Consider the following 15,223-nt stretch of genomic DNA (forward strand, 5'->3'; position numbering starts at 1 on the left):
TAATAATTAACAAAAAATAATCCTAATTCTAGACTCTTTCATCTAAACTATTGCCTAATTCAAGACTGTTTCAACAAATCTTCACATGGCTGTTTGAAAATATTTTTTACTCTGGCTTGACATCTAGCCTCATGAAAATCAGTTTAACAATGAAAATGCCCAAAAAAGGTTTTTTGTTTGTTTGGTTTGGTTTCATTTTGGAAAGAATAGGGTTTAAGACTGAAATCAAAACCTGTGCTGAGCAGTTACGTAACTTTTTTAAAAAACATTTTATTATTATTATTTATTTTTTTAAATAAATTTTAAAAGGCCCAGCTCTCCAGAAAGTTAAGAAACTCTCTACATGAAAGTTAAGTTTCCTGACAGAAACAATAAGAGTAAACCTTGCAAAGCTGTTGTATAGTTTGCAGTCTGTATTCTACTTTTGGACTTAGGGAATTAACATGGATAATTAATAGTATACAGGGCAGACATTTCTTCTTTTTTTTTTCTTTTTTTTTTTCATGTATAATTTGAAATGTTTATTTCTTTGTTTTACAGTTTACATAAAATCCTAATGGATCTGCAGAATCAGCAACTAGCCCAATTAGCTGACTGGCTAACAAAAACAGAGGAAAGGACAAAGAAAATAGATTCAGAGCCCTTAGGTCCGGATCTAGAGGACTTAAAACATCAAGTAGAAGAGCATAAGGTATGCTATGGAATTCATGTACTGCATAATTTGTGATCTGATAGACACACAGGAATTAGAGCAATTGTGGAGTTTTATGAGTTTTTGTTGCTTTCCCCACGCATCAACATGTATATACATCTTACATTTTAAGTCCCTGAAATTTCCCCTCTCTACAAGCTGAGGAGATATTTTTACAAATTTGGATTCAAATGGTCTGCATAGGGCATGCTCTAGTCTTAAGACTGCCTTCAATGAATTCCTGTTTAAACAAGTTCCTTTATACAAATGATTGTCTCCAGTGAATTGCATGGTAAAAATAGATGCTTTAATTATAAAGAACAGCCCTTTAGCTCAGGGCAAATTGAATCTGGGGATTAGAAAATGACTAAACTTTCTAATTTCATTGGTTTGCTGACTTCTCACGTCTTTCACAGTATGTGTTAAACTCACACCTCTACTCCTTGCATTTGCAATGATTTTTTTGCATTTTTGCATCACTTTCCATCCTGGTTTTGCCATATTTCAGATACTGATCAGGAAATAAGTCACTTTCTCCCTGGTTGTAACCTGAACCTAGGGATCCATGAGTGCTCTACCCCCTATTCCTTGATCAAGAACTGTCATGATAAAGTTAAGAAGTCTGAATTTTAAGGATTGTTTTAATAATTTGGTGCACTTCACAGTCCTTGATAACTGCTTATAGTTTAGCTCTCTGAAGCAAGTGGCATGAAAGTTGGAAAAAAGGATTCTTATGAATAAATCAGCTCACGCTATGCCCATGAAGGAATTAAAACTCTGAAATGTCTTAGGATAATGAATGTATGCCTTAACATCAAAAGTCTGTGAATTCCTTTGTTGTTGTGTTAAGCCACGTTATCATATGGCTTTTTTTTTTGTATGTGTGGGATTTTTGTTTGTTTTTTATTATTATTGCTTTATCCTCAAATAAAACTGAAGTGTTTTACCTAAAAGGTTTAAAATACCTAATCTAATCTCCAGCTGGGGCATCACTTCATACATAAGTGAATTCTTCTACTTGAAAAAGCAGCAGGAAATTGATAGGGTAAAGTTTAACATAGTTTGTAATACAGTTAAGGTTTCCACTGTGACTAGGCATATACAGTTAACCATGTTATTTTTCAGACTGTGACTATCATACTACATATGTATTAATCACTGGAGCACTCTACTCAGGTGTTGGTGGCATGGTCCAGGACTTTGTTTATCCACATTCTTCTGTTGGTTGGTAGCTAGTTATAAATACCTAAAAAGTGCGTCAGGTAGGAGGTGATCCTGGATACCTGGTTTTTGGGTGAGTGGGATGAGGGTGTATTTCAAGTTTTCTTTAAGAAACAAAATACAGAACCCAGTAATTTAATACAGTGGGATAACTATTAGGAGTTTAACATTTACAATTTGTTCTTAGTACATTAAGATAAAGCTTGAGATAGATAAAAATGAAAAGAAATTGAATATTGCCTTCTCTGTGACTTGAAGTTTCAGTACCAATGCTTCTTTAGCTCCTGTTTTTCCCATCTTTGTCACTTGTCCTCTTGTTGCATTTCAGCAGAGAGACCAAGCAGATAAATCTGGTTGTTCAGTTCCCTATTTAGTGACAGAAGCTTGACTGGCTTTATTTTTGTTAACAAGCAGAAAGGTGGACTCTCCATCTTGCACAGAAAGTTAGGGAAGGAAAAAAAAAAAAGGAAAATAAAGAGGAGACACTAAAACCCACTAAGAGGTTCCAGTACCTTAAATCCTTTCTTCTTTTCCCCTTTACTCTTTATATATATTTATATATTTATAACCTATATATGTATATATAGGTTAAATGTTTAGTGACAATACGGTAGACTGTCTTCTGAAGAGAGTGAAGATGTATGAGACCTCCACACTGCCCTTCTATATGAACTGTGAGGAGGGAGGGAACAATTGATTAGATGTATATTGCATGAAGTGTGGGAAATTTGGGAGGGTCAGAGAAGTGTCAAGAGTTGTAGAGATTTGAGAAAGTTAGGAATTATTCAAATACCAGTTTGTTCAAATGTTATAGATTTTTCTTCACTTTTAGCAGTTTATTATTTCTCAGTAAGGAAAAAAAAAAAAAACCAGCCCTGAATTTTATAACAGCCTGTAGCAGGCTGAATACCAAAATTCAACAGGCAAGAAACCTTTTTTTTCTCATGTTCAGAAGTCATCAAGTGCCTCTCTCAATTTTTGTCCTGGTTTCTGCAATAAGGGTGTGGCATGTATTTCCTAATCTTGAACCATCAACATAGTTTCATCCTATGTTATTAATGTTGTTTGTGGGAGTGCCCAGCCAAAGATCATATGTGATTGTTTAATGTAAAAAATGCATAACTTTAAAACTTTTGAAATTTAAAAATATTTTAATATGCTAATGAAGTACACAATCTAATCCACTGTTTATTTAAAATGTGTGAGCTATTGTTATGTATAGATGCTGTAATGATATCTATAAATCATCAACTACATCAACTCAACAAATATTTTCTCATGCTAAATTTTCAGTCTAAAATACTGTAAGAGTTATGCCTTGCGAGTGAGTAATAGTAAGCTATTTTCATGAAAGGAATAGAAGTCTACAAAATATGCTTTTGTTAGCATGTGCACACTATTGTAACAAAATGCATGTAAATATACTTAGTATTGAGAGCAATAGGATTACAGGGTTCTTGCAGTTGGTTAGTTATTCACATTAGTTAGGGAAACTCCAAATACACAGCGCTTTCTTAGTTGGGAATATATTTTCCAACATTTATGTTTTAATTATAGGCATTTCAAGATGATTTGGAACAGGAACAAGTAAAGGTGAACTCTCTAACCCATATGGTTGTGGTGGTGGATGAAAACAGTGGAGACAAAGCTACTGCTGCGCTGGAAGAGCAGCTTCAGGTAACTGAACTGAGAGAACTGAACTTCTGTCTCAGAGAAAGAGCTTTCAGAGGCTTTAAGTGAAATAAGATTGAATAAGAACTATTTGTAACATACATTGGTGTATCTCAGGAGATATTTCTGACTACGACTTTTGTATAGATGGGTACATACAGGTGTGTTATTTTACAAAGATCTTAGAGCAACTTTTCTGGTGCCTTCAGTATCAACCTGATTTATTTATACTCAAGACCAAATTACAAATGTTCGTCTTTTGTTTATCAGCTGTATTTCATTACTACTGACAGAAGGAATGTGATTCTCTGCTATAGTTAAGGAGAAGGACATAGCATGCAGGAACCTACATAATTAAGTGGATTGTGAGTTTACTGAAATATTTTTGTTCTGATGGGAAACTTGTGCATGTGGTATATTTTGGTGTTGCAGTGCATTATGTGTCATTATCCACTGTTAGGTGCTTAAAGGCACATTCGTATTAAAGGATATCCAATAAGTTTTTTTTGTTGTTTTTTGTTTTGTTTTTAATGCTAATACTGGCCCCATCAAATTGAAAGAGGACCTGTTAAAAAATAAGCAAAACCAACTATGTGCACTAAGCAAAAATAAGCAAAACCAACCATGTGAAGGATCATCTAGACAAATAATGGTTATCAAAAATATTAAGAACACGTTGGTTTAAAAAAAGAAAATTTTAGGGGGGAAAGGTATAGTTTCTTTCCCAATAGTTTCACTTGAACACATTTTGTAGGAAATAAAGGGAATTATCTCAGTCTGTCCTTAGATTCATTTCTCCTTTTCTAGAGTATATCCTCTTCTGTACACTTGTTTTATTAATGTTTTATCATTTAGGATTATTATGACAAGGCTTCCTAGTGTACCAGCATTGGCAGAAGCTAGCAGCAACATCCTTTCAATTTGTTTCAGACCTGTTCTCCATTGCCTTTCGATTCGCAGTCTAAACAACAGACAATAACTTCTGTATATTCCATTTTATAAAAACAATTATTTGAGTATCTCCTCAAATGATGCATCAGAGACATATTTGTGATTAAACTAGCAACCTAGATGATCTAAAAATTGTCAAACTTTATTTTAAGAAAGTTTAGCATTTCATTCTCAAAATATATATATATATTAGGAAAAAAAAAGTGTTGGTCTTACTGTAACTTCTGAGTGAACTTAGATGGACGCTTGGTATTGGGACATTGACTGGAATCAGGAAGAAAGATATTCCTGAGTTGGTGGTCAGATGTCCAGACCACTGCTCAAGAAGTACGTTGGTATTAGAACCAAAGTTCCTTCCAGTTTTCTCTTTTATAAAGGAGAAAGTAGTTTCCTTCACTTTGTTTCACTGCTCAAGGAAATAAAAAGATTTCTGTTTTTTTTGTTTCTTTCTTTCTTTCTTTCTTTCTTTCTTTTTCAATCATTAAAGGCCAAGATTTCTCCAGAGAAACTCTCAATACATTCAGCTGGAAGTTATGTCCACAGCACAGACAGATGCGTATGCTGTCTTGAATCTAGCCAATTTGGGTACCAATCCCAATAAATCTGTAATTAGTCTGGGATTTAGTGTAGGTAGTACACATTTGACTAAGATGCTGGACACTGACACTACAAATTGCTCAGACATCAGGGAACACAACCCTGGGAAAGAAACAATGTAGCCTACACTTAACTATCAATTATTACTTCTTTTTAAATTTATCTTCAGTGTCAGAATCATGGTGTACCAGCTCAAGACAGTCTTTATCTCAGAATTTCTTGCCAATTGCTTGCATTTTCTTCATTGGAATAAAGCATATCCCTTGCAAATTCACGGTTCCATAAGCTTAGCTAAACTAAGAAAACAGCTCGAATGGAAGAGTAAAATTAAAAAATAGATGGGAAAAGGTTTAACTGGGATACTATTCTATGTTTGTAAAATGCAGGTTCTTGCAAAGAGGGCTATGGTAAAGTATGACCAAAAAAAAAAAGTGATAAATATTAAAGACATTCTATATTTAATATACTTCATAAATCAGAAGATATACAACTGAGATCTTTGAACAGTGTGGGGAAAAAATATAGAGGACTGTGGATTATTGGACATTTAATCTAATCTCATATTTTGGAGAATGAATGTTCTTCAGTAAAATATAGGGTCACAGCAGCACTCTCTACTACCCCTACCCCTCCCCACAACAGGCAGAGTTGATTATCTTTAAACTAGGTATGTGGAGAAAGCCAACCAGTTTAAAAGATGGAGTGATGGAAAGCAGATATTCTAGTCTTGTAAGTGTGACATGGAATCCAAAGTCCTACAGAAAAGGCATGTGCAACAAAACTCAAGTACTCAAGTATAGCAAGAACCATACAGGAAACTCACTGAGGTTGTCAGTGTAAGCATGAGTAAAAATGATTGAGGGCTCTTAATGTTTTTAATTTGGTCTTCTGTTTATTTTATGAGAACCTATATAAGCCTACAGAATAAAAAGCTTATTAGCAGTTTCAGTAAATAGAACTCACACATTACTGTGTTGTGTTTACCCCATTAAAGAAGCATAACGAATAATGTATGTAAATGGAGCACAATGGAAATATGTCTCTTTTTAACTGTACCAGTGGAGAAGGTGGCTGTTATTCAGATAAAGGAAGCCCAATTGTTACTGTCACTGAGGAGTTATATTTGTATTGTCACTGTCATTCCAGGTATATTCCTGGAATGATGCCAGCAAGGGAATTCCCGAGGCACTGTATTCTGCAGCACAGGCATGCTCTGAGCAGTGTGCAGGCTGGTGTGGAAGAGTCCTGCTGCTGTACAGCTCCCTCCTTCAATCGTACTCTCTTAAAGAAGAGTCTGAAAGAAAAGTTCAATAATCCCATTGCTCTGAAAGTCACAGAATATGTAGCAGTATTCCAAGTATCAGTAAAAACAAAATACAGATAAAAGGTCATGGGGCTTAGGGTTTTAGGGGTGTCTGCAAAATTTCATGCCTTTATGCCTAGGAGTTACGACAGTTCACCCACTGTCCTAGCAAAATGTTATATCGCCTTTCCTGAGTGTATGAGAACATCATTTGGATTTTTTTTTCTATTCACGTGTCACTCGCAAACTGAATATATAAGCACAGGAGAGACTTCACAGGCCCACCCATTAAAGCATTTGACAAAAGCACAGTGGAGCAAAGTTCAAAGCTTGATTATGTATCTGTCAGTCTGACTTTTAAAAGCAGAACAAAACAAGAGTGTGTGCTGTCAGACGAAAGACTTAATAAGGCTGCCTGAGTGATGCTGGTCAGGATCAGATCTTGAAGAAAGTGAAATGTTACTGCCATGTAATAGTTGAGACTGCATTATCCAAGCGGCTGTAATTCAGTAGTCTTTCTGTTTGAAAAGGTTTGAGATGGTGATTCCTGAAATATGTATATGTATATACAAATATATATATATATATATAAAATACATATATGTATGCTTACATGCATATATATGTATATCTATATATATATATGTATGTCCGAGTCCTATTTAAGAGGCAGTTAATGGTGTAGAAGCCAAAAGCATTGCCTGCAATAAATTATTCATATTCATATGCTAACATTTTTTGAGGGGGAAAAAAAAAAAGACGACTTTTTACAGCTGCTGCCACAAGGTAGTCTGAGAGACTGCAGCTAGCATGGGTGAGTGTGAATATTACATCTACTTTTACTTGACATATCAGTGAGACATTTTGTGAGACTCTGTGGGTTTATACTGCTGTCGAGAACTAGCTATTTAGACGTGTAACTCCAAGACCGCGATAGGTGCAGTCCAAAGATCTACCAAAAAGGCAGATGCAGAGTTAGGCTCAAATCTGTATTTCATGCTGCAAAATCAGAGGACTGTGCTAGCGAATCAGTTGCTATAGTCTGACTTATTTCTCAGTAAGTGTGGGGAAATTGCCTTCAGCCAAGAGAAATGATTGAACGACATTAAGAAGCCCTGAAGGTAGGGAATTTTTACTCTAATTATACCCAGCAGACAGTTGGTCCCTTAAGGACTCTGGTAGGCTGATTCAAATTTGAGTCCTCCCCAAGCTTCAGGGATCCGTGCTGGAATGAGATCTGCATTAGATGTATCAAATACTGCTTGATGGCTGCTGAAGGAAAGGAACCGAGAGTGTAATTTACACAGTCTAGTGTATATTCATATTATTCAGGGTACTGTCCTTTTGTTGATGGTGAAGTATAGCTAGTTCTTGTAGAAATACATCAAATTTTGCACAGGGGAAATTCAGTGAATGTGCTAAACACTTGTTTTTAAATTTGATTTTGCATATATATATATATGAAAAAAATAATTATTTCTCATTACTTTATGGAGTGGATAGCATTACTTTATTTAAAAAAGCATCTTACCAAAAAAAAAAAAAAACCAAAAAACCCTCTTCTATTAGTTGCAGACTTCAGGCTTATTATTTCACTTTTTTTATACATTCACTCCAGTGTTCCCAAGAGTTGCACTGGTTTTTTTCATTTTATCCTGTTCATGTACTTGCTTACTTTGACCTTTTTTTGCAGACTGGGACTGTTTTATCTTCTGCCCTTTGTAGTCATAAAGAACATTCCTTCAGAGTCCTCTCAATACAAGAAAAGTTTCTTTTGCATGCAAATTTCTCTGAAAATTCCAGTTAGGGTCATAAAAATAGGCATTTCAAAGGCGCAAGAAGACATTTTACTTTTTACTCTGGATTCAGCCAAGTTCTCTGGAGTTATGTTTTCCTGGGTGTTGGGAGCAAAAACCGTGGTGCAGCCTGAGTTTCCAGATATCACACAGGCTACTTACAGCATCAAGTACTATTTGATGTGAAAAAAGATGCAAAATTGAGCACCATCTGATTCAGTAGTCACTATTCAGCTCATACACAGTTCCCACACGATTGCATTTGGCTTGCATCAGAGTTTGTATCTACCTGATTTTTTTTTTGAATTATCACTTAATTTTGTGCAGAGTAATTTATTCTGATCTAGATCTCTTTTACCAGTGAAGAGATGTCTGGTCATGAAAAGACTTTACTAAAACATTGATTTACATCAGAGGTTAATGTCCCAAAACTTTTGCTTCTTGACTTTGGGATTATTTATGTATCTTTTAGTAAAATCTGTTAAGTGTATTTTAAAAATACAGTATGTAATTAGCATCCATAAACTTTGTTGTTACTCAGACCTTTAGGCACCAAAACAACCAAATGTGGTTCACCTCACTATCTGTATATATAGAATTTTACAAACAGAATTTTCTCCTCTGCTAGTGGAGAAAAAGGACATACGGAAAATGAAGTATTTAGTCTTGGACATTGTTATGTAATGACAAGAAGCCCCTTCTTTTGACTTATTGAATCATTACAATGTTTTTTAGTAGTTGACTAGTAATAATTACCCTGAATTTTGGGAATTGTTAGGAAAGAGTTTCAGAGAAGAACCATCTGAACTATAAGGAATGATATGTTCATGATTTCTGAACTAGTAATCAGCAAGCAAAGATTCCAAGGGGAAGAAAAAAAAAAACGGAAAAAAAAAAACCTGTATTTGAATGTAAAAAACTGTATTAGTGCTGCATATTTGCAGATATGCTAGGTTACCTTCTGGCCTTGGAAAAAAGGGTTGAAATTCTCTAGAGCTAGAGTGGAAATGTAATCAGATTCAGGACAAACGACAGTAAACATAATTTATCATGTTGCTACATAAGATTTTTAGTTTTTCAGATCAGTAAAATTAGTCAAAATATAATTTATGCAGAAAAGGCGTTATTGACTATGCATTACAGTACACATAGTATTTAGCCTGTGAGGCCAAAAAATACTATCTTAAAGTCATGAGTTTCCTACAAAGGGCATTTAATAAATAAATAAATAGATAATGATATTTTTATTGGCTGGTCATCAATTATTTTCTGCAACAATTATAATGCAATTTACAAATTTATTTAATGATGAGAGGTAAAATGAATGAATAAAATGTTGCAGTGTTTCCTACTAAGCTGAAGGCAAAAGTGTTTCACCAGTAATGATATGACTGAATGTCATGACAACTGCCTGTTCAGTCTGCAAGATTTATTATGGTGTGAGCCTTCAGTAAAAGAAAAATATGGAATCTGCTTACTTTTTACTTTGATATAAAATTGTTAAAGCCACAAATTCAAACAGCAACCTAAAATTTTACCTTTCATTTCCTAGGAAGTGCAAAATAAAATTTTCAATCCTGATAGAAAGTACGTTTGGATCTTTTACATGCATTTCAGTTAGATATAATATTTAAATACCCTGGTTTTAAGAATTCACATTTTGAATACTAAATTCTGCTAAAGTTAAATTATAGCCCCATGAAAAATAAATACAAAAATATGAAATATGAATAAATAGGAAAAAGGAAAAAAAATCCTTTTGTCAATACATATGCAATTGAAGTTGATGGAAAATAAGAACACAGTAGTATAGAGTATCCTTCAGATTTTATAAGGTTTCGTATTTGGGAGGAGTTGAATAATTTGCATATGGTGTTCAAGGGTAATTAAATCATTGTAATTTGTTACAATAAAAGTTTTACAGCATGTTGCACCATCACAGCTCTAGTAAGTCCTATCTTGTCTCAGGCATTTTTCACTCAAGGTTGACAGGAAAATTAAGTAAAGTGATAATGCTCACTTTCAGTTAAAATGAGGGAAAGAACAACATAGCATTTTGCACAGCTATATAGTAGCATATGCTAGAAATATACAAGAAACCTCACTGGGGTTTGTGCTACTGCTACCTTAAAGGTTTTTTTCTCTTACGGCAATATTGTAAAGGAAAAAAAGAACTTAGATCAACTGCATTGACAGAACAACTTAAAAAACAGATATTTTATTGTTACAATTAATTGTTTGGGCCCCTGTAATTACATTTCAAGTAGTTGTGCTTTGGGATTCATAAAGTTATGGATTTATTTATTTATTTTTAGTTTTTTTGACAGCACAGTGCCAAAGACTTAACAGAAAAATGTGTCTTTAGATTACTGTTAAAATTATCTCCCTCTTTCTGGCTATATCACTTTGCCTATTCTCTCTATTTGAGTCTTATTTCAGTAAGTGGTAACATCTATTTCAGTGTAACATGCAACATATTTTAAGGACTTAAGATTGCAAAAAGTGAGTTATGAAAGTGTTTTCACAAACATATATGTCTATAGGAAGATCAGATTGCATTGTTTTAAGAAATGTAATCAAATACTTTTTGTGTTTTTCTTTCCTTCTAGCACTTTGGAAACAGGTGGGCAGCCATCTGCAGATGGACAGAAGAGCGATGGGTCCTTCTGCAAGATATTCTTAGAAAATGGCAGCACTTTGCAGAAGAGCAGGTGAGTAGCGTTAGCAGTTATAAATTGGAACGTCCTTCCAAAAATTGCACTAGGAATGGCCTGAATGAAGCCTTTTCATGCTGTTCTCTTCAATCTTCTTTCAGTGCCTTTTTGATGCGTGGCTTACTGAGAAAGAGGATGCTCTGAGCAAAATTCATACAACTGGCTTTAAAGATCAAAATGAAATGCTGACCAGTCTACGCAAACTAGCTGTATGTATTTTTTATTGTCCTATATTATGCTCAGCTTTCCCATTCATTAATATGAGTGCATGTGATTTTATCCTACCCTCAGATAATACAATTTAATAGAATAGTTGGTTCATATTTCTGGGAATGGATGTTATGGAATAGTGCATGGAATTGGTTGGTCCATGATCTTGCTAGTAAGTTAACTTGTTAACAGATATGTTTCTTGGTTGTCTCTTCTGTCAAAAGTTAGTGAACTGCAGTAGCATTGTGTCTTAAATATGTGATTATATATATGCACAAAGACATATTAATGTAAGTAATTATCATACAGCAAAATCCATTATACATTCCTTAAACTTGAAAAAGCTAAAGACACAAAAGCTTTAACTTTTAATATTAATATTACTTTACAACTTTACCTCAACTGTGTTTTGGGAATCCACATGCATACACGAAATACACCCTTTTCAACTTATCTTCTGTCTTATTCTTCAGAAGATACTCTACAATTCATCGTCTTTATGGACGGAATGTACTTCTCACTGGCTTAAAAAGATGCCTTACCTCTAAAAATGCAAAATTTGGCACAAACTGGACTTGGTTCTATAACATTAGGAGCTTTGAAAATAAAATGGTGTGTTAGGAATTATCTTATACAAAAGAATGACTGCTTATGCATTTAGAGGAAAGGAAACATTCATGTCCATGCTTTTGTTAAAGTGGGTAAATTAGTACTGTAACTAGGAACTTCATTTTCTTTTTGAACTTAGGAACTTCATTCTTCTGTTTAAACAGATATTGTCATTTATTTTGTCAATAGGAGAAAAAAAAAAAAAGACTCCTAGGCATTATTTCAAGACTTTGGACTGTGGTTTAAGATTATTTTAGGATTAAGTCAACTTTCATGTAAAGGAAAGGAATTATTTATGTAGTCAGTTGTCTCTGTGTATATGCTTCTTGCAAATTCTAGTAATCTAACCTGTAAGCAATCTTGACATTGATTTCAATCCTTTTATTAATGAGTAATGAATTAGAGGCAACCCACAATGCTCTAGAGTCCCTTCATGAAAAGGAATGTATAGCAAGAAACTGAGATTTATTCAATAATTTAGCATTTCTGGGTTTTCGCAAGATGATGGAGGAGATTGGAAGTGGAGGTTGAAACATTTATCAGAAATAGTGAAGTAGAAAGCTATTAATGGTTTGAAAGTGTTACAGATAAGACCAGTTTGGATACCTTCTAGAATTGCTTGGAAATATGATGCCAAGAAGGAAATACTTGCCTTTAATGGTATTTTCATAGATATAGTTAATGAAATAAAGACATACACTTACAAAGCTAATTGTGTTGTTAATTGTTACTGTAACAAAAGCATTGCCATGGAACTAAATGTTTCAACATGATAATAACGAAAGTGATTATTTTATCAGACTGGACCTATCAGGTTTTAGACTCAGTAGCAGTCTTCTCCAAATTCCAGTGACATATTTCTACCTTCACACAATATTGAATTGTCAAGAGTTCTGTGGAAGACAGTTTAATATTTTAGTCTTCTCTGAATCACACGGAATTTGTATTAATGCATTACCCACATGAAAATTCTTCTCAGGAAATACATTTTTCAACTCTTGGACTGGCTTTTAGAAATAGGGGACAGTGGGATCATTATATGCTGACACTGATGTGCAAGTCGTACTTGTCTTTTTGTTTATGTTATTTTGGACATAGTGATGTGTTTGGGTGTAATGAAGCAGCTGTCATGAAAAACTGCCATTATAATTAGGCCAGCCTTTTCTAGGGTTGTAATAATCAGAATTCACATACATTCTTTACAAACATAAAAATGCTTATACTGTTAACAGTATGGTAACAAACTGCAGTGTTTTTTTGTTTGCTTTCAAACAAGTTCAGTAGGAATGAACATCATATCTTAAGATTTTTAGTTTTGATATCATGATATGGCAGAAGAGCTTCCAGCCTATTTGTCCTATTTTACATGAACTACCTGGTCTGATAATCCGAATCCTAAACAGAAGGATTGGGATTCTCTACATGTGGATTCCTTTTTTACAAGTGCTGGGAGATTTTGGCAGCCCAAATTCTGATCATTTCACTTGGTATAAACAAACATGTTTGCCAAAAATTGACTGCAGGCTCACCGTTATTAACAAATACTAGTTCTCTGCAGATTCTTTCTCAGATGTCATTCTGCCAAACTGGAAAATAGAGGCAAATTAAAACACGTTTGTACTAAAACTATGTAAATTAAACTTTGATTTTCAATTTGGTGTCAGAATGCTCTAATATATGGAAATTAGGATACACTCTGGACAGTGGGAACTTGAAATCCATCTAAAAAAAAAAAAAAGATTCAGGAGGTCCCAAATATTATGGTGCTCTCTCTCCTTTTTGCTTGGCTTTAGCAGTCGAGTTTTCTTTGTTAATTTTTACCAGCTGAAATGAATCGGTGAAATTTATTTTTGATCAATTACCAATTCATCCAGTTCTAGCTTTTTTTTTTTCTTTTTAATTGGTATAAAGTCAATTAGATTTCTTCTTAATTTATATATAGTACCCACAATATCTGTTTGTAAGAATTTTTGTTCAGGTAAATTTTATTATTTAAAAAAAAAAAGTATTTCTTAATATCAAATGGCTTGTGCAAGAGGATTCATTCAGAATTTATATATTTTATATTAAAATTATATAATGTATATATTTATATATGCTATTTATATATTTTGTATTTGCTCATGTATTAACACTGACTTGTGGTCATTTGTTTCTGATCTTGAAGGTTTGTTGCTCCAGTTCTAAAAATATTTCCCTAGAATAACTGTGTTATTATTATCTTTGACTTCTTACACAAGACAAAGGGTGACATAGAGCATGAAATAAATTGGAGGATATTATGTACGGAGAAGGCATAACACAAGTGTGCAGAATGAAGTGAAATTTCATTGGCAGTTATGGCATGGGCTTGATAGGCTGTTTCCATGTTCTGCGCTTAAGTTTTGCAGCCTGTAAAATGAAGGGGATGGTATTACTCTTTTTTAATATAAAATGCTGAGAACTACTGCAAAGGTATAAAAAAGTTAATTCAATTAATAAATTCAATTGATTAGCATATAGTTAAATTTTCACTTGCTTCACTTAATGCAAATTTCTTTACTTATTAGAAGAAATAAATAAGATACTGTATTAACACTGATTCTTACTCGAATAAATCAGCAGCCAACCAATTAATTTACAGCAGATGTTGCTTGCTATAATATTTCAATGAGCAAAGAATGTTTTTGTGAGGTTTAAGTAAAAGCAAAACAGTAATAACTAAAGTAAAAACTTGGAAACAAAACAAAACAAAAAAAAAACAACTGGTGAAAGCACATTAACCACAAATAAGGAAACTGCTTTATAATGTTCAAATATTGGAGTTTACAGTATGCACTTGATAGAAGTTATGACTGAGTTATTTGATAATTAATTTCATAAAGCAAACAGTCCTGTTTATTTTCTTGCAGCAAACAGTCCTGTTTATTTTCTTGCATATAGCTAAATTACATATTTTGATATTAGCTTGAAGTCTATCCTTGTACTGGAAAAAAAAAAAAAAATCAAAACTAAAGCATGTATTGGTTACTGTAGAACACCAGCACGTTTTCAGTAAGGAAATGTGAAAACAGAATCCTCCAGTATGTTTTTGCAGTTTAACTGTTACTATCACAAAAGAGCATTAGGTAGTTGTGAGCAGTAGCTTTGACAGAAAGTTTTAGCATCCTTCCTTTTGTATTGTTTCATTTATTGGTTGTACTCTATGTATCTTGGCTTGATGCTGAACTCATTTTCCATAGCTGTTGACATCAACAGAGGTCGGAAATAAAACATCGAAAGACAGAATTTTTTAATGATGTTTCACTGAGTACAACTTCTGATGGTTTTGATGGTATGGAGCTTTCAAACAAGCTTTTTCTGACAGTTTAGGCCCCAGGGAAAGGTAAAATATAGTAATCCTTGCAAAATTTAAGCTGGTAATTTATTTTACACCTAGTCTGCTCCCTGTGTTAGATCTGCTACTGTGTAAACAGATTGT

The 15,223-nt window shown here is 33.7% G+C and overlaps 2 protein-coding genes across 2 annotated transcripts in view; one reads left to right on the forward strand and one right to left on the reverse strand.

The window, feature by feature from the left end:
• LOC136787897 (dystrophin-like) overlaps positions 1-13,038 on the forward strand; it is a 100,084-nt gene extending 87,046 nt beyond the window's left edge. The window contains exons 7-10 of the mRNA XM_066985305.1: positions 541-691; positions 3,470-3,589; positions 10,840-10,941; positions 11,046-13,038. Coding sequence (XP_066841406.1) covers positions 541-691; positions 3,470-3,589; positions 10,840-10,941; positions 11,046-11,249 — 577 coding nt within the window. The 3' untranslated portion in view covers positions 11,250-13,038. The remainder of the gene's footprint in view (positions 1-540; positions 692-3,469; positions 3,590-10,839; positions 10,942-11,045) is intronic.
• The window catches only part of LOC136787812 (adhesion G-protein coupled receptor V1-like), a 154,966-nt gene continuing 150,162 nt past the window's right edge, over positions 10,420-15,223 (reverse strand). Inside the window, 1 exon segment of the mRNA XM_066985141.1 lies at positions 10,420-14,154. The gene's annotated coding sequence lies outside the window, so the exon portion shown is untranslated.

This window comes from Anser cygnoides, chromosome 31 (assembly GCF_040182565.1).
Source record: "Anser cygnoides isolate HZ-2024a breed goose chromosome 31, Taihu_goose_T2T_genome, whole genome shotgun sequence".
NCBI classification, from domain to species: domain Eukaryota; kingdom Metazoa; phylum Chordata; class Aves; order Anseriformes; family Anatidae; genus Anser; species Anser cygnoides.